General features: G+C 31.7%; 1 protein-coding gene and 1 long non-coding RNA gene across 3 annotated transcripts; one reads left to right on the forward strand and one right to left on the reverse strand.

Moving 5' to 3' along the window:
* The first annotated feature begins 177 nt into the window (after positions 1 to 177).
* Positions 178 to 24,517, forward strand: LOC148302299 (protein IMPACT homolog). Of its 2 annotated transcripts, none has more exons than XM_088271804.1 (6): positions 178 to 383; positions 1,481 to 1,713; positions 4,108 to 4,228; positions 8,409 to 8,518; positions 9,773 to 9,955; positions 23,390 to 24,517. In XM_088271804.1, exons 1-6 carry the CDS (start codon positions 360 to 362, stop codon positions 23,481 to 23,483), a joined length of 765 nt encoding a protein of 254 aa, XP_088127930.1. In that variant the 5' UTR covers positions 178 to 359; the 3' UTR covers positions 23,484 to 24,517. The 2 variants fall into 2 exon arrangements, with proteins under 2 accessions (XP_088127930.1, XP_088127931.1); XM_088271805.1 differs by lacking the exon at positions 23,390 to 24,517 and adding an exon at positions 13,243 to 13,375 and having other exon boundaries at positions 189 to 383.
* Positions 14,170 to 21,975, reverse strand: LOC148302300 (uncharacterized). The gene is made up of 5 exons (XR_015838667.1): positions 21,910 to 21,975; positions 19,500 to 19,581; positions 17,511 to 17,716; positions 15,538 to 15,674; positions 14,170 to 14,300 (listed from the first exon to the last, which is right to left on the reverse strand). It is a non-coding gene; the product is annotated as an uncharacterized LOC148302300 (long non-coding RNA).
* Positions 24,518 to 25,179: the final 662 nt, after the last annotated feature.

A 25,179-nucleotide genomic window follows, 5' to 3' on the forward strand; every position in this document is an offset into this window, starting at 1 on the left:
TAAACGCAATAAATGCAAGTATGTATGATAAAACTGAAAAACGGTATTCTTCTATTCGAACTAGATGGTGCATAGGGCACCGAATTGGAGGCAAGGTAGTTAGTCTTGCACTCCTAAAAGAATACTAAAATGTTTACAGCAATGGCAAGCAAATTTTGATTTTCTGTGGGAACAATCACGTGGAAAGTGACAGATGACAGCGAATCTACAATAATACCCGCGGGTTCGGTAGTAATGTTGCAATTTTTGTCGCATGTATTGTTTTTAATTATAAAAGTATGACAATTTTTGTAAAATAAAGATAAACAAAATATCCCACTGTTCTAATTGAAAAGAATTCCAATTAACGCTTACTAAGCATGGAAAATAATATTTCAAGACAGGTAGATATAATTTCTGTTTGGTTTAATCGAAGTTCTTCTGGACCCCATTCGCATCTTAGTGGTCTATAGGACACCTAATATGACCACTTTTGAGTTTTATCAATGTAAACAACTAGTTTCTAGAACTATAGATGTTCTCACCATCAGACAAAAATACAAACTAATTGTTTGTTTTTTCACCTGTTTTATCTATAGTTGTCGAAACTATTTGTGTATACATTAACACATTGCTTGCACGAAACGTTTAAAAGTGTATTTTACACAATGTTAGTAGAGAGCGGGAGACACTTGCAAGTGATTTATTTGCTTACTCGTGGTAGAGCGCGAGATGCTAATGATATTGTACAGGTCGGAATTGAGCTTGTGGTTACTTGTGATTGGTATACAACCTTAATTGTTATACTATTTAGGGTCGGGGTTGATGAAAAGCCGCCTGACAACAGTGTGTTAATAAACTCGAAATTGATCACATACAAGTTTTTTTATCATTTTTTTTTCTTATTAATAGCCATAGCCAATTTGTACAAAATATTTTACATGTATACTTTATGATAAAATAATATTTTATCTCTTTTTAAGGATATTATTGGTTCGAAAAGTACGTCCCTAAACAAGGATGAACATATAAAACAAAGAATTATACAGTAGCCTGAAATATTGTTATTATTATTGCTTTAAAGTTAGGAAGTGACATATTCCAGATATCGATATGGTCTGCGAAAACATTGCCGGGGTTTTGCATTCAATGTATAAGAGTATTGAATCGAGACACTGTCCGGCTGTAATTACAAGAAAATATACGACGGTTTCTCTTGTTTCTGGTTGTTTTATATTGCACAATAATGATTTTAATCAATTTAGCTTTGTATAATTAATATTTGAAGCACTAACTTTGTTTTATAATCACTATAAATATTTTATTATAACTTTTCGAATATTTTATAACGGTTTCGAAGCTAACCAGTCTTAATCAGTCTTGATAAAGAAGCGGTTAGCTTCAAAACCTTTAGACATTATAATTAAGTTATAATAAAATATTCATAGTGATTTTAAAACGATGTTACATTTTACTAACAATTTTTTTATTTATTGTTTAGGCTGACGAAATAGAGGCGTTGGTTTCAATCTACGGAACCGAATGGAAGTCGCTAACTGGTGATTCGCAGGACTTTAGATTCGACTTGTCTGAGGCCGATATTGACGTGACTTTGGCATTTCATTTGCCTTCAAACTATCCTTCTGAATCACCTCCCACATTTGAAATGTCTGCCCCAACGTTGGCACCTTCACAAAAAGAGGTGATACATAGAGCGTTGAATGACGTCTATATGTAAGTGAATATTAATTAATCTTTTGGAAGGTATTTAACACATTTTAGTCGGGCGCTTCGAACAATAGACTCTAGCCTATAGCGGACATTTTTCGCGATTAGCGCAAAAATATATCGCTTTCTTAAAATTTACACGATTTCTAAACCAAATAATATTTTCGATTGAAATTTTCAAAGAAATCATACATGACATTTGATCATCAAAAATAAATTATAATCATAATTTTTAATTAAGTATTCTGTATTTCACAATTTTAGAAGCATTGTAACCTCAATAAAATAGTCTTCCCCTCCGAGGTATCATTCCCTATACAATGCTTATATATTCAAATAATAAAATACCAAACAGTAAACAAAACAGTGCGAGCGGTATGAAAAATACTCCAATACGTGAAATGACTCAAACTAAACTGGAGATTGAGATCGCATAAAAACTCTAGATTTCTGGCGATGCCTTTACAAGCGACACACTAGCCAATCCGGACAAGGCATCTCAAATAACGTCAACAGACTGTCACCTAGCACCCAGGTAGCAGATTACCCTTCAACGCGCTTTATTTCACGCTGATAACAAACCCGTATATTGCCGTTTCCCGCCGATAACCGACAGTCGACAAAAACGGCATTTGCCGTGTCCCGCAGTTGACCGACAGTCCGCGAAAAACAGCAAATGCCGTGTCCTGCCGACAACGTGTTAATGTGCAAAAGGGTCTTTTCACAAAGTGGGAATAGTGTTTAGCACATTGTTGTCGGGCGGTTTTTTCATCAACCCCGTCTCTAATTATACTCAGACAGTCTGTCGCTCGATCCTCAGTTTACTAATCATAAGTAACCGCAAACCAATTTTCGATCTGTACATTGTTTTTAGCGTCTCTCGCACTCTACAAAAAGTAAGCAAATAGAACGATTATAAGCGTTTCCCGCTCTCCACTAACAGTATGTAAAACACATTTTTAAGCGTTTTCCACACACAAACAATGTGTTTGTAATAAATACACATAAAAAATAGTATTGTTGTAATTCTGATTGTTCCTCTATTATTTATTCAAACAAGTTTTTATTTATTTTATACAAATTCATAAGTGCATGATTAAAATTGAGCTGAGCATTAGCTGATAAAAATTAAGTCTGTTGTTACCTTTACGCAAACACACATTACCTTGTTATGTGTGTGAATTTTTGGCAAAATTGATAGCATCTAAAACTGATTATAGGATTTACATTAATGAAAGTGGTGTGCATACTTCTTATCCCATGGCAAAGCACACATTCTTTTCTTGAGCGATATGTACCCTGTCTATGGTTTTTAGTATTATTTATCCCATGCAAAGTATATGTATAGGACACAAATAGATTATGCTTTAGTAAAATGTTAGTTATGTTAGTATATAGCCCCTCAGATTCAAGTCTACTAATTTTGACACAAACCCGTCTAAAATGCAAGCAACACTTCCACCACTATAACCTACTATATCCATAAAATAATATAACTATTTTATTTTAAAGTAGATCATGTTATTGATCATATCGTCCATGATTGGATGACTCATGAGAGAGTCTCACCCTTGCTGGTCTTATGTCAAATCTCATTCGACATCGAAGGACTTAGGTCCCATGTTGGATGTTATTCGACATTTTTTTCATCATTAGTATTAATTATTGAAATTCCAAGCTTCCATTTTTGTCACTCGTATCTATTTTTTTGACATAGGATTTTTTTCCAATTGGAACATAACTGTCTACGTAGATTTTTTTTAAAAATTATTTGGGGACCGGAAAGGGTTAACTAATAAATATTCATTCAACAAGTATTGTAAAATGTCCCTTAGAAAACTCAGTGAGGACATATTATTGTAAATTTAAATTGTAATTATGTGTATGTAACTAAATAAATGAAGTATAAAAAGTAAATAAAAAAAAAATATTGTGATTTTTTTTATTGCCAGCCTAAAAAAATGTGTTTGAAAAATCAGCTACTTTTTAGAAAACGCATTTGAAGCACATTTGTTAGATAACATTATTGCATTCTATCTTATGATGATATAAAAAATAGTATAGCAACATTATTACTTGACAAAATTTTAGCGCTTTAAATATGTTTCTTGCAACAGCAAAAAAATTGTCACTTAAGCCCTTTAGGCGCCAACAGTCAATAAAGCACTTTAATGGATTGTTAATGGTAAAGCTACATTTTAAAGTAATTTCAAACAAAATTTTAACATTTATATCCTTATCGAAAAAGCCTTTATATTTATTTGTTTATTTATTTTAAACTTCATGTACAGAAAATGAATAAGTACATTGGGGGGCTTATTGCTAAAAAGTAATATCTTCCAACCATAAAATAGTATTCTCAGTACATACAGTAAATCTACAAAATGTATATATTTTTAGGGAAAATATCGGCGAGACTGTTATTTATCAATGGATTGAAAAAGTGCGTGAGATTTTACAGAATTTCCCAAAATATATTGAGGCAAAAAAAGACAAACCAGCACTTTTAGTTGAAGAACAGGTTGATATTTTTTTTCCTTTTATTTTGTAATCATTCTAACATTCCAATTTGATCCTAAATCGATAATAAAATCTTGGCTAACAATGATTAATTTTACTTTTAACTAGTGCAGTGTTGTTTTAAGTTTTGGGGTGGTTTTTGGTGTATTGTCTTAATTAAGGTGTTTAGAAACAACAACAAAAAAAAACTAGTTTTGGAAGCTACATATGCTTTCATTAACGGGTTTAAATATAAAGTTATTTAATTTAAACAGTTTATATTTATGCCTGTAGATGGAAGCATCTGTAGCTTCCAAAGCTAGTCGTAACAATATAATACTTAAGAGGTAAAAAAACAAGTGTTTTTTCATTTATAATTTTGTTCTTAGTGTGAATTGCTAAATATGTAGACAAATAACACTTATACATTTATACAGTATTATATTGTTACTAGTTTTGGAAGCTACATATGCTTTCATTTACGGGTTTAAATATAAAGTTATTTAATTTAAACATTTTATATTTATGCCTGTAGATGGAAGCACCTGTAGCTTCCGAAGCTAGTCGTAACAATATAATACTTAAGAGGTAAAAAAACAAGTGTTTCATTTGTAATTAATTAATTAAGTGCTAAATATGTAGACAATTGGAATACATGAAAAATGGAATATTATTTGTTTGGATGTTGAATAAAAAGTTTTGATTTGAACTTATAATTTAACTTACTGTATATATGTATACATACCCGCCCTTGAGGTATTTTTTTACGAAAATGGCGCTATATAAGTTATCCAATTTTATTATTATTATTATTATACCCAGTTAAATATTGTAACCGAATAGAAAATAATACTCCGTTACAAATTAATTTATGTGTAAGAAATGCAATAAATTAGCAAATCATTTAAATACACATGTTTATGTATAAAAGCGTAAATATTTATTTTACATCAACAAGTTGAATTGATGAATAAGTATGTCATACAAATGTAATAAGTAAATAGTACAACATTTTGAGTGTGTCCAAATACTTGTTCACAAAATCTGGATTATCTCCAATTACAGGAGTTATTTTCATATTATTTTTTGACATCTCATCAAAGATGAAGAAGAATATGGAAGTCTGGGCATTTACGGAGCTGACGACCGTCATAGGCTGGTTAAAGTGAATGTTACACGTGTGTAAAGTGATCACTTAAACCAGCCTATGACGGTCGTCAGCCCCGTAAATGCCCAGACTTCCATATTCTTCTTCATCTTTGATGAGATGTCAAAAAATAATATGAAAATAACTCCTGTAATTGGAGATAATCCAGATTTTGTGAACAAGTATTTGGACACACTCAAAATGTTGTAAATAAATTGTCTGGTCAAATTATAAGCTTAATAATAAAAATGAAAATGGTATTTTTTGGCGTTTCTCATGTGTGTGATTATAATCCAGGATTCGGATCTCACATACTAATATAAGAGTTTCTGCTTAATAAAAAGCTTCTTTACATCTCACCAATAGATGTCTCTAGTGAAGTTCTAGTGATTCATGAACAAGGTTTCTAAATTGGTTCATATATATAGAACTTCCAAGAATTTGAGTAGTGTGGTTGTCAATAATGGGTAGAATTGGTGAATGTTACACGTGTGTAAAGCGATCACTTAAACCAGCCTATGACGGTCGTCAGCCCCGTAAATGCCCAGACTTCCATATTCTTCTTCATCTTTGATGAGATGTCAAAAAATAATAAGTAAATAGTAGTTTGTAAATAATTTTTTGTGTATTTATATATTAAATGTTAAAATCAAACACTGATTTTTTTTTGTCTACTAAATTGTATTTTATTGTTGAAAAATACATAAAAATAATTTTGTGATAACTATTTCGCCTTGTTATGGCGTTTTCAAAAGAATGAATATATTTTTATGTATTTTTTAACATGAAATACAATTTAGACTAAAAAAATCGGTGTTTGATTTTAACATGTAATTTAAAAATTAAGTTGGAGTTCTACAAATTAAACGCCAGATCTATGAATAATTTGTGTGTAAATGGTTTTTGGTTTTTTTGTGTCATCTATTTTTTTTTATGATGTATACCATACTGATGTATACTAAAAAAATCGGTGTTTGATTTTAACATTTGATGTGTAAATTAAGTTGGAGTTCTACAAATTAAACGCCAGATCTATGAATAATTTGTGTGTAAATGGTTTTTGGTTTTTTTGTGTCATCTATTTTTTTTTATGATGTATACCATACTGATGTATACTAAAAAAATCGGTGTTTGATTTTAACATTTGATGTGTAAATTAAGTTGGAGTTCTACAAATTAAACGCCAGATCTATGAATAATTTATGTGTAAATGGTTTTTGGTTTTTTTGTGTCATCTATTTTTTTTTATGATGTATACCATACTGATGTATACTAAAAAAATCGGTGTTTGATTTTAACATTTGATGTGTAAATTAAGTTGGAGTTCTACAAATTAAACGCCAGATCTATGAATAATTTGTGTGTAAATGGTTTTTGGTTTTTTAATGTCATCTATTTTTTTTAATGATGTATACCATACTGATGTATACTAAAAAAAATTGGTGTTTGATTTTAACATTTAATGTATAAATTAAGTTGGAGTTCTACAAATTAAACGCCAGATCTATGAATAATTTGTGTGTAAATGGTTTTTGGTTTTTTTGTGTCATCTATTTTTTTTAATGATGTATACCATACTGCAGTCATTAGTTAGAATATGCATCTTGGACAAGCCGCATACCAATATTTGTAGTTTTAAAGGCATTCTTTCACCATAATATCAGTTATATTAATATAATTGGATTTTATGTTTATATTTCTATAGCTTCTTTCTCAATTTAAGCTAAGATTGACTCTTAGGTCAACATAAGATTATGGGCTCAAAAGATAAACTATGCTCTGTCTCTATATGGTGCTTGGTTAGAGACAATTTTCTGTGTTTGTGCATTCTCGTAATTTCTTATTGTCTGTATTCTGCCCCATGTACAATTCATCACATCTTTAATAATTTAGTTTGATTTATAATTCCGTCGGTTGTAGGGTCCCTGGTTCTTTGCTGATTTCATAAGATCTTTTTTATATTTTTTTTACTAACATAAATTGTATACATTTAATGAAATCACAATTTTAAACATATTAATTTTTGCAGAGACCCACCAAGCCACCTTGTGTCTTGTCGGTGGAGTTCTTTTTAAATATATATATATTTTTTTTTTACCATTTTAACCTTACATACACCCAAAAAAGAGAGAAAAATTAAGAATATAAACATTTTACAATTTTCATAAAATTAACTCTTGATCCCATTCCTTAATTTTGCCTTTGTTCCATATTTTATTTTGACCTCTAACATCCGTCGGCAACAAATTAAAAATGTTCAGAACGATATATTGCAGTGTTCGACTCCCATATTTATAGTTAATTCTTGGGACTATCAAACCTTCGTTGTGTGTAAATGTCTGACCATTGTTGACAAATTGTAATTCTTATTAAGGATTGCTTAAAACGTCAAATGCCATGGAGGGCACTGCAGCACCACGGGGAGCACCAGTGACCTCAATCAACAGCCATATTCAAAATGCTTTAACTGTGAAACATATCGCTAAATCAAATAATTTTATTAAAATAAGTAAATTACCGAAAAGTTTTTTTTTATTATTTCAAAATTGACAAATTTTAGTATTGGCATTTAACATGTTGGTGGTTGATTTTGACTAACTTCTTACAACTGATTCATTGAACAAATCATCTTATTCATTTATGACTGCGATTTATCCACGGGTAATATTAAGGTGGAGACTGACCGGAGCATTTTGTCCTAACGTGTTACGTTACGACGCATTGATGCGAGCATTCGTATAGTGAGTACAGCGAGCCGAGCGCTCCATCCATAGTTTCGGATGCTCGCTGATGCTCGCCGCGAGCGATGTTACGACGTTATGTTACGACTAAATGCTCCGGTCAGTCTCCACCTTTATACGTTTCTAAGAATTAAACCTATAATTAAAATGTAACTTTGTTTTAAAATAGTGATTTTAAAACAAGGTTACATTTTAATTATAAAATGAAAAATCACAAAGTTAGTTCTTCAAATATAAATCATAAGAATTAAACCTTTTGGTAATGCGTCCCAATTATTGGACAGTTATGTTACATATGTATTATCTTCTTACAGCCTGAAGTATGTGTGCCTTGTCCAGAAATAGTTCACGGAGAAGTGATCGAGGACAGGAAGAGTCGCTTTCAAGGCCATGTAGCAGTAATCAAATCACCTGAAGATGTAACGTGAGTCTTACAAGTAATCCGCTGATATGATTATGTTTAACACACTTCGCAGGAAAAGATTATTTCTAAATTTTTGGGTAATATATACTAAAATTAAACAAGGTTATTAGATTTAATTATACTTTTATTTACAAATATCGCTCACTCCTTTCAACAACGTTATATATAAAAAAATGTCAATTTTCAGTTATGCATGTTTTCGAAATGCCCAGAAAATGTACTATATCCCAACAAAAGCGGCATATTTTTAACTTAATATTAACCAGCTACAGGGTAAAAAAGTGTTTTTTTTTTTGCGTTTTAAAGAAAAGGTATTGTTTAAATATTTTTTTAAATATACTAAATATGTATTTTACAAATGGAGAAAAAACATTCTGGTTTTACCAATAAAGATCTGTTGCACAGTAAAAAGTTCAATAAGTGGCTTGATATTTATTTTTAATGCATTTCATTATATTTTTAAACTTTAAAAATGATCTCCTGAAAAATCTAGTTTTTTGATATATGATGTTGTTGAAAGGAGTGAGCGATATATGATAATATGTGAAGCGTTTTGTCTGGTTAAGACATTATCAAACACATGTTGATAATGTCTTAATAAGATGAAACGCGTCACATATTATCATATATATATATGTAAATAAAAGTAGAATTCAATTCAATAACCTTGTTTAATTTTTGATATACGTATTACCCAAAAATCAAAAATGGAATTCTACTGTCTGCAATTACAATTAATCAGGGTATTTTTACCAGTTCGGTCTATTGATTCTTAAAGACAGGAAAGGTATTTTTACCTTCTGCGCAAGCCTCATTTCAAAGGCAAAAAAGGAGAAATTATCCAATCTTTTTATATGAGTATTATATACCAATCTCTTTGTTCAGGTCTTAACCATATGTACATAATCATCAAATCCCGTCGCCAGTAGTTCGCAGGCGTAAAAAATACCCATCCGAAATGTGTTAATTTAGACTTGCTATTTTATTTTAGACTTGTTTCAACAATGGCACAGAGTGTTCATAAATTATTTATCTAACACATTTTACTTTTGAATTATTTATGTTTAAACCGCGGTATTTCAAGTATAACCCCAAAAGTCCTGGTAGCCAAAAGAAAAATTATAAAAAAATCTTCCACCATCTTCTGGCTGACTTAACAGTTTTCTCCTTCTTGGTGACTCTCTCTTTCTCTGAACGATGTTTTACATGTTGAGATTTATATGTATAAAAATTCAAGGTGGAAATGTTTTTCAGGGCGGTTTTACAGAATTTGAAAAGCGAAAAGAAAATAGCCGGGGCCACTCACAATATATTGGCGTGGAAGTGCGGCCTGCATCAGGACTGCGATGATGACGGAGAGAAGGCAGCCGGAGGAAGACTATTGAAGCTGATAGACATCCTCAACATTGACAATGTCTGTGTAGTTGTCACTAGATGGTAATTTATTTTGATACCTTTTTTTTCTTCATCTCTTCTTAAGCTTCTTTTCATCTCATCAATAGATGTCTCTAGTGAATTTCTAGTGATTCAAGAAAAATGTTTCGAAATCGGATCATATGATCATACAAATAAAGAATTTACAAGAATTTGAGTAATGTGGTTGTCAATGATGGGTAGAATTAGTGAATGTGCCACGTATGTGAAGTGATCACTCAAACTAGGCTATGACGGTCGTAAGCCCTGTAAATACCCAAAATTCCATTTTCTTCTTCATTTATGTTGAGATGTCAAAAAATATAATTTATTTTGTATCTTAAAAGTATTATTTTTCTTCTGTGCGTCTCATGTCAGGTTCCCTTGACGTAGACTATCACTTAAGAGTAATTATCCTTGTCTTTGGCAGCTCTAAACAGCATCTCGAAGGTCCTGATCCGTCCTATCTCGTATATTCTGGAGCCAGGAGATCTGTCTTCTGCTCGCACCTCATCGACCCTCTATTTGACACCTTCCGGACCTTGACATCAGTCAGCAACTGTCTCCCTGCTCTTGCTCTTTGAAGGACATTTGCATCGCTGACCATAGCGGTCCATGGAATGAGTAGCATTCTACGATGTAGCCACATTTTGAATGCCTCTAATTGGTTCATAGTGCTGATCTTGGGGTCCGTGATTCAACTCTGTATAGTACAAACATAACACCTAACTATTCTATGCCAAAGTTTCAGATTTAGGCTATTGTTACAAAATAATAAATAATTGTGAGATAAGACATAGGACTCAGCAAATCTTGGTCACAACTGTCATCAAGAAAAGGCAATTCAGTTGGCTTGGCCATTTACTCCGCATGCCTCCTGAGAGCCGCCATCAAGCTTGCCTCTTTTACAAGGCATCAGGTTCGCGCCGCCCAGGACGACCACTGCTGACAATTCGTCGGCAGTTCTCGTCAGAACTTCGGGACGCGGATCTGACTTGGGAGGATGCAAGAGAGCTGGCAGCCGACAGAAAAGCCTGGAGACAGTTTGCGGACTCTATATGCTCCACCTAGGGATCGGATATGGTTTAATTAATTATTATTACAAAATATATCTCTAATCTCATTAAAAACTGTACGAGCGGCCTCTATTTTGCACTTTACTTCGGTTTCAATTAACATCAAAGCATTATTAACTTTGTGGTATGGTAATATAATATACCAAACTCCTTATCGCTCATCGTTCACTTTGTGTAACACCACTTAAGAACTCTACTTCACGACTACTAGTTTCAAAATAACAGAGAATAGAACACCACACTACTCAGCATTTGCAAACATTCTTCGCCTCTTCCACATTCATGCATCTCCACATACATACCCGACAATTATTCCGACTTCTGCCGTGACATCTTTTATCATACCAAGTTTTCCCCAGTCATCTCTCACTAAAAATACATTATTTTTGTAACCAAACCCAATATTTGGTCTTCTTCTTCTTCTTGTTATAGGCCTTGCGGCCTGTTTTTAAGAGGGATTAGCCTCCTGCGACGTCGATTCCCAGCTATCGGCCCATCTCTTTGGTGGTCTGCCCGGAAGTCGTCTACCATGGGGTTGGCCGTACAGTGCGATGTGGGGGGAGTCTGGATGGTTCCATTCTCCTCACACGCGCATACCATTGTCTTCTTCGTTGCCTTTCCCACTTAACGACATCTTCGATCTCGCATATTTCCCTGATCTTGGCATTTTTCAATCTATCTTGAAGACTCTTGCCTGTTATGCTTCTCAGAGTCTTCATTTCTGACACTCTAAGCGTGTTTTTTGTGGCAGCGGTGTCTGCTCTACTTTCGATTCCATACGTCATGATGGGTAATATTTGGTTTTGCACAAAAATAATTTGAAAATAAAAATTAAATAAAATTTATATTTGAAGCACTAAGTGCGTAATTTTCCATTTAATGATTAAAATGTAACTTTGTTTTAAAATCACTATAAATATTTTATTTCAAGCTAACTCTTTTTTGTTTTTTTTTTATTATTAATCAGTAAGAAATCTTTTTTTAGTATTAATCAGTCTTGATAAAGAAGCGGATAGCTTCGAAACCGGTAAACATTATAATTAATGTTATAATTATAAGTTATAATAAAATATTTATGGTGATTTTAATACAAAGTTACATTTTAATTATTAAAAAATAAAAAACTTTGTAGATAACCAATTTTGTGTTTATTTATCATTTAATGCTCTTTTTTTTTCTTTCACAAATATAGAACTAAAAATATCAGCTTATTCTTTTATTGTTCTTAGAGATTGGATAGTTTAAAAGTTGTCCAGTACAAAAAACAAAACAAAACAGATACACTAGAATATCCAACAAAAACTTTATCCAATATAAAAAAAAATAGAACAAGTCCAACTATCATAATTTAAAAACAACAAATAACACAATGAAATTTGGTAATTTATCCAAGAATTTCCAATAAATTCCAATAAAAAGCGTCAAATGGCAACTGGCAAGCTCATTTGGGTTGTTTATCTTATGTCCGCCTTCATAGTGTAGTGGTTAGCGCGCTAGGCTACTGTGCTGGAGGTCCCTGGTTCAATTCCCAAGAGGGTCAAAATAAATAATAGTGATTTTTCAGTCTAATATTTATTTAATATGACCCTGGACTGGTACCTGAAGCGGAAGGCTGATCACTTTTCCTTTGTGTATTTAACGATCGAGATAACATTGCTTCTATACGATGCAGTGCCCTATGCACCATTGGGGTGCAGATAAGGGTTAGAATAAGAAGAAGAAGAAGATCTTATGTAATGCAAACAAGTCAAAGCATCCGGGCAATGCTCGGGTTGGTACCATATGACACATGCGGCGTCTCCAAACACTGCCTGTTCAAAATATCAGGTAGTTAAACCTTTCCTTCCCGGTGATATGTATTTACTACAATTCGACTCTAATTACGAGAATATCCATATAAAATATAATAGATATGGGCTCTGAATTTTTGTCCTCCTCTATAGTACAATGCCTTATTGCATAAAAGTATTATGGTATAAAGTTTTTCATTTGCAGTGACAGAAATAAATCATTTATGAAAAAATCGGGGATGGAATCACCAATACACAATCGTTTATCAGTGTGTGCGTGCGTGCGTGCGAGCTGTGCTTTGCATACATGCGTACGCGGCTTGTTATTGTTTAGAAACCGGTAGACCGATCCCCTTTTAGTAGCGCAAAAATCGTCCTTCGGGGTGATTGGTATGCGCTACCCCAGCTGTGGCGGCTACTTGCGATGTATTTTTCTCATTTTCAGATACTCACCAGAGCTAACATTACAAAATTGTTACATTTCAACACATGAGAATAGATAGTGAAATGAAAATATACAAAATATGTGTTCGACCAATAGCCACTTATGGGATTGAGGCAATAGCAGATACTTCCAGAACAAAATCTCGACTTCGAACCTCCGAGATGAAGACTCTCCGTTCCATAACCGGAAACACATTGCAAGACCGAGTAAGAAATACCGACATCTGGAGCATGTGTAAGACGGAGGATATTGTGAGGTGGGGACGACAACGAAGGCGATACTGGAATGAACATATAAACAGAATGTCAGAAGACAGACTTCCACGTATCGCCCTCCAAGGCAACCCTGAAGGACGCAGACCGCCAGGCAGACCTCCAAAAAGATGGAAAGACAGCTGGGTGTCGACATCCCAAGAGCAACATGCGGAGGCACAAACAGATCTCTAGGATCTACAAAAAGATGAAGAAGAAAAAGAATAATATCTCGGTAAAGGAAAGAGATAGAGCAAAATCTGTGATTGTATATGATAGAGGCCAGTTATAAGAATGCTTTAAGCTGTGTTAAGCCAAACATCCTCAACTTGAGTTACGGCTAGTTGCCTTTACATATTGGTTTCATGGGAACATGGAAATTGGTTTGTTCTGAAATCTACTTTTTGTAAAAAATAAATAACCTTCGATTGAAGTTTGAATATACGTTTTATAGAAATGGAAATATATTTTCATATAAAATTCAATTAATCATTATCGACTGTTTTCTTTGTGGGAAATTTGACTGCCCGGATTTCGTACAGATGGTATACAACTGCGCACAGGCCTGGCATCATTACGCAGCTTAAGTAACCCCTAAGTATATAAGGCATGTGCAGCGTAAAGTTCCACCTGTTGGGCAGCTCTATTGAGAACATATTTGTTTCAGCATAGAATTCGCCCATCACTATGAAGAATCTCATTTCATACAGAGCAAGTAGTGGAATGTGTACCATCCAGTATGTGTATCTCAGCCAAGTCAAGAAATATACGTCTTTATTACACATCTGCAAAATGTAGTATGGATACCTGAAAATAAACGAACCATTCTTAGCTGCAATATAAACAATAAACAGCTTTGACAAGTTTTTAACACATATTATTTATTGACAATTGACATTGTGGAATGACAAGTTGATTAAAAAAAAGAAAAATACATGTAATAACAATACATGTAACAACAATACCACTTAATGAGTTTTATTTCATTTACACACGACTAGTTTAAAAAACTACAATTGTTATCATCTACAGGTGAATAGTAAAACTCAATTTCAATTCAATTCAAACCCTTATCCGCACCCAATGGTGCATAGGGCACTGCATTATATAAACACAGTGTTATCTTGATCGTTAACACACGAAGGAAAGGTGATCAGCCCTCCGCTTCAGGTACCAGTCCAGGGTAATAATATTAGAGTGAAAAAATCACTTATATTTATTTGACCCTCCCTGAGAATCGAACCCAGGACCTCCAGAACGGTAGCCGAGCGTGCTGACCATTACACTACGGAGGCAGAATAGTAAAACTAACAAGCATTTGGTATTACACAAAGTGCTACCGGTTGTGGAATAAATATTCCATCATCAGATCAATTTTAGTTTATACGGGTGGGTATCAGAACTCCTTTGTGTACTGTCAGTCAAACTTTAGCTGCTTGGCTATTAACATATTGTTTTAATTTTAATTTTAATTTTTTATTAAATGAAAAAAAAATGAAAATGATATTTTCTGGCGTTTCTCATGCTTGTGATTATAATCCAGGAATCGGACCTCACATACTAATATAAGAGTTTCTGCTTAGTAAAAAGCTTTTCTTTATCTCACCAATAGATGTCTCTAGTGAAGTTCTAGTGATTCAAGAACAATGTTTCTAAAATGGTTCATATATATAGAACTTCCAAGAATTAGAGTAGTGTGGTTGTCAATAATGGGTAGAATTGGTGAATGTTAAATGTGTGTAAAGTGATCACTTAAACCAACCTATGATGATCATCAGCCCCGTAAATGCCCAGACTTCCATATTCTTCTTCATCTTTGATGAGATGTCAAAAAAAAAACATTGTTTGTTGGAAATGCTTTAAGCGTCTTTTACATACTGTTAGTAGAGAGCGGGAGATGCTTATAAGTTTTCTATTATCTTACCTCAGGTAGAGCGCGAGAGACGCAATAAACTTAAATTATATTCAGTTATGGTCAATTATGATTTTAAAGAACAAATAAATATTTTTTAAGTGCATGTTATGTACATAAAATATTATTTACCGTATTATTTCTGCCAAACTTCAAAGTATAAAAATAATAAATATACTATAAAAGTTATGCAATCTGAGCTCATATTGAACAGTAGTCAATATGATTAGTTTTGTAGCCATTTGAAAACACGAAGGAAAAACTTTCCCCTGAAAAATAATCAAATTACAGTAAAACCTCAACAGCCAAACAAAAAAATCAGTCAAGTATAAAAAAAATCAAACGTCTTGTTAAAACATGGTTAAATTCAAATGTCACCGTATGTAAACAATTTTTAGCGGCCACGATAATCACGTCGTATACTAGAATTTGAGACATAATGTCGTCTTACTCATAGACTGCATCTAGCCGGAGCAATAACAACACTGCCAAAAGTTGAGAATGAATGAATCAGTGGTAAGATCACATCTCGATAATCTAATAACATTTATTGAGTATTCGTCAGATAACGACTCTCAACTATATTATACACGTTTTAGTAATTTTTGAGCTAAATATAGAAAAACAGCAAACTTTAAAATAACAAGCAAAACTTGATTCCTTTTTTTAAAGCAACGCCACTTTTGTAATGGCCCTGCCATTTCTCATTCGCACTTTTTACAGTCCTTCCTAGAAAGTCGAGGGACTTGTTTGCTTCCAATATGTTGTCCGGCTTTGGTGTGAGATGCGTCCCATGACCATAAATCAATACAACATATTAGGATTCTCTACCCTAAAGCAAGAGGGTTGTTAAATAGTCTAAATTCGTATTTCGTGAGAGTCGGGTGTAACATCACTTTACAGAGCTGTTTGGAAACACATGAGTATTGACTGCCGTATTGTTTGTTTCGTAAATAAACAAATATATAAATAGTCGATACCGTGTTCTTAATTAATACTCGCTTCGGTCCAACCTGCCTCCTAACACAAGGGGACTCAAGTGTCCTTGTTTAATTGAGCGTCAACAAGTGCTTATCACAAGTGTCGTCGCGCACGTAGCACGCGTCCTTTACACTTGACAACGAGTGTCCGAAGACAATAAACAGTATTTTGTTTGTGTATTGTATTGTTTATTTTTATTCAAATAGTGTTCATATTTAAAAAAATAAATGTTTTGATTTATTTGAAACCTATTTGTATATAATGGACTTTCGGCTTTAACGGACACCTCCTCCCCCAATAACTCCGTTATATCAAGGTTTAACTGTTTTAAAAAAATATCTAATAAATTTAATAATGGTGTCGAATGCTAATTTTCTAACTCATATATAATGTGTGTGATTATAATCCAGGATTCGGATCTCACATACTAATATAAGAGTTTCTGCTTAATAAAAAGCTTCTTTACATCTCACCAATAGATGTCTCTAGTGAAGTTCTAGTGATTCATGAACAAGGTTTCCAAATTGGTTCATATATATAGAACTTCCAAGAATTTGAGTAGTGTGGTTGTCAATAATGGGTAGAATTGGTGAATGTTACACGTGTGTAAAGTGATCACTTAAACCAGCCTATGACGGTCGTAAGCCCCGTAAATGCCCAGACTTCCATATTCTTCTTCATCTTTGATGAGATATCAAAAAATAACATATAAAAAGTGTTTTTTTTTCACATTTTTCAACAATTATTCATTTAAAATATATTTAGTGTCTAAATATTTCAACACAAATGCTTATTTTGACTAAACAAAGAGGTTTTTATCGAGATTAACTTTTTTTGAAATGAGGAAAGGACATAAGGCTGGGATTAGCATTAAATTTATTAAATTAAGAAAGGTATGTTGACACAGCTTCGACATATGAGGTGAATGTAGTTAGAAATAGAAAAATATGTCATGGTCAAATACTTTAAATACTTGAGCCTAGACAGGTCACGTCGGAGCTGCTTGGCCCACCTTTTGATATCCTGAATTGATTTTCATGCAAGGAAACCTATCTACTATATTCTTATTATTATTTTAGTTCATGTGAATGGGGAGTTCAGTGTATTCTCAAGTCGATACTGACCTCAGTAAATCCAATTATCGGAAAAGCGATTTCAAATAATTGCAACAGCAGCGATAATTTCACATTGCTTCCAAGTTGTTCATACGTTCCTTCCATAGAGTCTGAGCCAAACTTTAAATATCTATGCCCTATGACTGCGAGTATGTATGTGAAACTGAGCAATTGGAATATATTGTAGGACATTAGAAATGTTTTTCTAAATCCACCTAAAAGCAATTTATAATTTTCTATATATATATATATATATATATATATATATATATATATATATATATATATATATATATATATATATATATATATATATATATATAATATATATAAATATATATATAAATATATATATATATATATATATATATATATATATATATATATATATATATGTATATATATATAAATATATATATATATGTATATATATATATATATATATATATATATATATATATATATATATATATATATATATATATATATATATATATATATATATATATATATTTATATATATATTTATATATATATATATATATATATATATATATATATATATATATATATATATATATATATATATATATATATATATATATATATATATATATATATATATATATATATATATATATATATATATATATATAAATATATATATATATATATAAATATATATATATATATATATATATATATATATATATATATATATATATATATATATATATATATATATATATATATATATATATATATATATATATATATATATATATATATATATATATATATATATATATATATATATATATATATATATATATATATATATATATATATATATATATATATATATATATATATATATATATATATATATATATTTTTTTTTTTTTACTTAAGTTAGCTTATATTACAACTAATATAAACTATTATTTACACTTAATTCACATCACCTATATATTTATTTACGTTTCCTTACAGTAAACAAAACATTTATTTTTAAATTCTTTCATACTCTTTTCATTCTTCATACATTCAGGCACTCATCATATATTTTCAAACCCTTATACATTAAACAATTTTGCGACTCGGTTTTTTTCAACAATGGCAGTATTTTTTTATCTTTATTTTAAGTAATATGTTCATGACAATTATTGTTTAAAACTATTTTATCCTTAAAATATTTTGGTAATTTATTGTTATAAAAATTATGTTTAAAGATCAGCATATTAAATTTAATTCTCTTTTTTATAGATAACCTGTTTAGTTCTTCTCTCGTTTTTTCTATATTATTTTATCTTTTTTTCTTAAGAACTATTCTCATTGCTTTGTTTTATAAGCCTCATGACATTTTTACTATTTTATTTATTGTTTCGGCATTAACTTTGTGGTAAGACATGTTACAATGATTAAATTAAAAATTCTTCACCCTTGCTTTCCATTTTTCCTTTGTTTTCAAACTCCGCCCCTTGACTAACCCCCTTCCCCTAACTTTCCCCTCTCCTTATTTATAGAACAATTTTATATTTTATATTTTAGTTATTATACAGACCTGAATGATGGAAGTTTAACTTCTGAAACATGTAGTCTTTAATAAAACTCAAGTGGTATGAAACAAGTGTTTTCTTTAATCATTGTAGATTTATAATATATGTATGAGTTCCAAAATTTCAGTAGTGTGATTGTCAATCACTTTCAATACATTTTTTTTTGCATTTTCAATATTTTTCACATTTCAAAAAAAAAAAATTCATTCTTATTTGCTTCACGAGCATAGTAAAATTAAAAATTAAAAATGTGCGCATTCTATTTTCTTTCTTTTTCATTTAACCAGACTAAGCCACAATATAACGTGGCTCAGTATAGCTTAACATTTAATGTACATTTGTAAAATTGGCTCAATCTTGAACATTTATTTTTGATACGCGTTTTCTTTGATTGTTTAAAATACAGAATATCATAAATTATTATTTTTAAATGTCATACCTTTTTTGACGTCATTTTTATATATATTATTATTCATTTTTAATGGTTCTTTTTTTCTATTTTAACTAAGGTTTTCCTGAAACTGAAAGAAAAAAAATATATATATTTATTTAATTTATACTTAAAATCAAACCCTTATCCGCACCCCAATGGTGCATAGGGCACTGCATTATATAAACACAGTGTTATCTTGATCGTTAACACACGAAGGAAAGGTGATCAGCCCTCCGCTTCAGGTACCAGTCCAGGGTAATATTGAATAAATATTAGAGTGAAAAAATCACTCATATTTATTTGACCCCCCCTGGGAATCGAACCCGGGACCTCCAGAACGGTAGCCGAGCTCGCTGACCATTACACTATGGAGGCGGACAAAAACTTATAGTAAAAATAAAAACTTATAATAATTTATACTACTAATACTATTACCACCATCACGCCACTCCGACTTACACTCCTCGATTCACATCCATACATTCCCTCTGATTACACAGACTTTTGACGCCACCAAATTTTAGGTTCTGATTGATCTGATCGTGCCAAGTCTTTTTCTGCCACTCTCATTCTGTTCTTCAGCTCACATTCACCATATATACTTTCTAAATCATTCTCTCGTTATCCATTCGCTCCATATGTCCAAACTACCTCAAAGAACCTTCTTCATCTTTTAAATTTTCCTTATCTTAGCCTTACATTCCTTTCTAATATCATCATTTTACATTCTGTCCTATATCAATTTTTTCACAAAATAATAAGTTTCACATTTTAACGGCTATCACTTTTTTTTCTTTTTTTGTTAATTTTTTTTTCTTTTCAAATTATATAGTAATTATAGGTACAATTTTTATTTTTATATTAATACAAAAAAAGATCCCGCAAAGGCATAGCCTGTGTGTGGGTATACATTTTGTTTTAGTTTATAATAAAGGGCACTGAACAGAATACAACAGTTATCAGAAATATATTAAAATAGATTGAAAGTGCTAACATAAACTACGATTTTTTTAATTTTAACAAAAAATAAAAAATCATGGAGATGAAAATGAAAAAAGTTCACTAATAAGTATGTACTATATGAGTTGAAAGTATGTACTTAAAAGAAGAAGCTACTTAGATTTTTTATAAATAATTTAAGCAAAATTTTAAATTGAAACAAATTTAGAGATTAGTTATTATTTTTTGACATCTCATCAAAGATGAAAAAGAATATGGAAGTCTGGACATTTACGGGGCTGACGACCGTCATAGGATGGTTTAAGTGATCACTTTACACACATGTAACATTCACCAATTCTAGCCATTATTCACAACCACACTACTCAAATTCTTGGAAGTTCTATATATATGAACCAATTTAGAAACCTTGTTCTTGAATCACTAGAACTTCACTAGAAACATAGCTTCTTAACATCTCACCAATAGATAGGAGGCCACAGAACTCTCAACTTACATAATTGTATAAAAAAATGTAAAATGGTTTCTAAATTGGTTCATATATATAGAACTTCCAAGAATTTGAGTAGTGTGGTTGTCAATAATGGGGAGAATTGGTGAATGTTACACATGTGTAAAGTGATAACTTAAACCAGCCTATGACGGTCGTCAGCCCCGTAAATGCCCAGACTTCCATATTCTTCTTCATCTTTGATGAGATGTCAAAAAATAATATGAAAATAACTCCTGTAATTGGAGATAATCCAGATTTTGTGAACAAGTATTTGGACACACTCAAAATGTTGTAAAAAGAGATAAGTTTATTATACCGTAGGTATACCGGCCAAAAACGTTAACTCGAAAATATGCAATTATGACTTAATGATACAAATTATAAAGTTTTCAACATTCTATAAACTGGCAAATACACTAAGTAGTTTGAAATGTCATATTTTCTTGGTTTTAAAATTAAATTGAACTTTAAGTTTAATAGCGGGTATTTTATTCAGGCTAAAAGCTTTAAATAACAGGGATTTTAAATAGTTAACTAATGTTTTACTTAGTAAATACCACTATTCTTAAAATCTATGTGACGTGTTTCGATGCATTCCGCATCATTTTTAAACACCATATTACGGTGTCAAACGGTGTTTGAAAATGATACGGAATGCATCGAAACAGTAGATTTTAAGAAATAGTGGTATTTACTAAATAAAGCGTTAATTAAAAATGGATAGATTTTACCCCAAAGTGACTGCCGAATCAATTCAGGAATTTAAAAGTTAATGTTTTGTGCTAGTATACCCACAATATAGTCTGTGGGATGAATTAAACAGTTTAGGGGCCCTGAAAAATGTGCTTTTATCCTTCTTTTTCCAATTCCATATTTCTCTTCCATACATCAATGTTGGCACTAGCAGTCTGTTCACCACTGTGGAATATTTATAGATAATAAACTATTTCCATTTTGTCTTACATGAAACACTTTTACTAACTTCTATTAAATTGTAATTCACTTTTCTTAAAAAAAAAAACTTTATAAGTATTCTCGGCTCACCTGCCAACAATACAATATTACTGAATTCTTACAAAGCTACTTAAAAACAATGATCCGCATCCAAAGTACAATATAAAAAATATTTAAAAAATGTTTTGCTATCATCAACTCCAAATGTATTCACTGTCGTAATATCGTACATACAAATATAAACACAGATGTTTGTAGCTATTTGCATTTAAGATTAAATTAATTAAATAGAGTAATTATTCTTTTTACCTAATATTTATTCAATATCCGCCTCCGTAGTGTAATGGTCAGCATGCTCGCCTACCGTTCTGGAGGTCCCGGGTTCGATTCCCAGGGGGGTTTAATAAATATAAGTGATTTTCTCACTCTAATATTTATTCAATATTACACTGGACTGGTACCTGAAGTGGAGGGCTGATCACCTTTCCTTTATGTGTAATCGATCGAGATAACACTGCCTTTATATGAAACAGTGCCCTATGCACCATTGGGGTGCGGAAAGGGATTATTATAGTATATTATTATCATTCAATACTACCCTGGACTGGTACCTGAAGCGGAGGGCTGATGACCTTTCCTTCATGTGTTAACGATTAAGATAACACTAAGTTTATATGATGCAGTGCTCTATGCACCATCGGGTACGGATGAGGATTTGAAGAATAATTTTTCTTACTTAAGTTGTGTTAGCTGTCCATTACACAAACTAAACTGGCAGTACACAATGGAGTCCTAGTTCCAACCCTAATATATGAAAGTGAAGCATGGAGTTGGCAAAATAAGGATGAAGTAGACTGAATGCAGTCGAAATGGGATCTTTCAGACGTAGGTGCAGCAAAACGATGTATGATAGATGTTCGGATGGTGGAATAAGGAAGGAATGCAAATCTGAGATAAGCATTATCAATAAAATTAAGAAAGGCTTGTTGTGATGGTTTGGACACGTGGAACGAATGAGTGAGGAAAGAACGGTGAAACAGGTTTATGATGCGAATTTAGTTGGAAAAAAGAGCAGAGGAGGACCGAGAAAAACTTGGCACTGTCAAGTATGTCAAATGCTTGAAAGCGGTCAGGTTAAGAGTCTAAATAATCGGCAGGTGTGTATGAGATGCATGAACGTGGAAGAGGTGAAGAATGTTTGCGGTGACGGAATGGTGTGGCATTCTATTCTCTCTTCCTACGTAAAAGCATCTCTGGCACACAAATATTCACTTGGCCAGCCCATTCTAGGCATGTATTTAAAAGATGAGTAGGCATTCGGCTAACAGAAATGTTCGGAGCAGGGGTTCGGAGTAAAAAGGTCCTGCTGTATATCTTTTGAAATCTCAAGTGTCCTTTTTTTTTAGATTATTTATTTATTTATTTGACATTACCTTCTTCTTCTATGTCACTTTCCTCATTGATCATAATTCTTTATTTATTGTTCTAGGTATGGGGGCATTCAACTGGGCGCAGACAGATTTCGGCACATAAACAATGCCGCCAGGCAAACCATAGTATTGGCGAAACTTATACCTAGATAACATTTGGAAATACTTAGATTATTTTTCAATTTTTTTAAATTTTACTGCAGTTGAGAGGTATTACCGGCTTAATCGTAGTAACGTATCCAAGGCTTTTTTTCCATGTAATGCAGTGGAACGGCATCCCGGCACCTTTTTAAACGAATATATTTTTTTTAAATTTTCAAATATTACACAAAGCAATGTTTGCGCATTACAATCTATATTTATATAATTTGTCAAAATGTAAAATATGGTATCGTAATGAATATTTAAATGATATTTGTAAAAAGCTTGGCATGAAGTTAGTTTCGGTATCTTTTTTGTTTGAAAAAAAAGCCCTGGTAGTAACTGAGTTTAATTGACATATCCCAAAAGTTCATTTGAGGATTAAATTAAAGGTTTTGTATATAAATCGTTAAATGAGTTATTTAAGCTTTAATATTTATCCATATGATATTACCTTGTACTGGTACCTAAAGCGCAGGGTTGATCACTTTTCCTTTGTGTATTTAACAATCAAGATAACACTGCTTCTAAATAATTCAGTGCCTTATGCACCTTGGGTGCGGATAAGGGTCAGTTTCCAGAAGCAAGATCAGTTTCCATAGTGTAATGGTTAGCGGAACTGGCTACTGTACTGGAAGTCCGGGGTTCGAATCCCAGGGGGGCTTAAATGAATATTGTTAACTTTGTGGTATGGTAAAATAACACTCTCTTTATCATTCATAAGACTACTTGTCTACAATTGGCCTGATGATGGAATTGTTATTCTGAATTTTTAAGTGGTATTTCACAACGCGAATGATGAATGATAAAGAGAGTGTTATATTACCATACCAGTCCAGCGTAATATCAAATAAATATTACAGTAAAATATCCCCTATAATAATCAAACCCGGCACCTCGGATATGGTAGCCTAACACACTAACCACTACACTACGGAGACCAACATACGTTTAGCTGATATACAATGGCAAGTTTGGACACCACTGTTATTCAAATTGGTTTTCTTTTTTTTCTCCATGCATACGTAAATTAAACATGATACAAATTACTTTTTTTTATATGGTATATTTATTTTACGGATTATCTTTTTTGTTTGTCAATATGTAAATCTCAACATTTATGTTAAACTATGACGTCAGTTGCTGTCATTCAACCTCGTTTTTTATAGTGTTCTAACAGTGACAAACAGATAATTTTTTATTAATTCTCTTGTTATAATAATATCGATATGGGTTTCAGGTTATTTATGAATTTCCAATGTTCATGAGTATTTTTTTTAATTTTGCCACCAGTAATTAGGATAATATTTTTATTTTATTTTATTTGTTAAAAAATTTAACAGAACATTAACATAAATACATTTACAATAGTGAATAACAAATAAAACAGGTAATTGTAACATTCCAATTACAAAATTTCACGAATGTTAAATGAGTTAAAAGTAAACTGCAAGAATAAAATATAGCAAAAGTTAAGAAGTATTATTTTTTGACATCTCATCAAAGATGAAGAAGAATATGGAAGTCTGGGCATTTACGGGGCTGACGACTGTCATAGGCTGGTTTGAGTGATCACTTTACACACATGTAACATTCACCAATTAATTAATTCACAAATTCTACCCATTATTGACAACCACACTACTCAAATTCTTTGAAGTTCTATATATATGATGAGATGTCAAAAAATAATATGAAAATAACTCCT

This window comes from Brachycentrus maculatus, unplaced genomic scaffold (assembly GCF_059751285.1).
Source record: "Brachycentrus maculatus isolate JH-2025_06_01 unplaced genomic scaffold, ASM5975128v1 h1tg000463l, whole genome shotgun sequence".
Lineage (NCBI taxonomy): Eukaryota > Metazoa > Arthropoda > Insecta > Trichoptera > Brachycentridae > Brachycentrus > Brachycentrus maculatus.

Bases quoted from the DNA above. Each gene is read 5' to 3' on its own strand.
- LOC148302299 (XM_088271804.1), top strand. From the start codon at position 360: ATGGAAAATAATATTTCAAGACAG. The intron at 1,714-4,107 runs GTAAGTGAATAT...ATATATTTTTAG, and splicing joins GCGTTGAATGACGTCTATAT to GGAAAATATCGGCGAGACTG. The intron at 8,519-9,772 runs GTGAGTCTTACA...AATGTTTTTCAG, and splicing joins AAATCACCTGAAGATGTAAC to GGCGGTTTTACAGAATTTGA.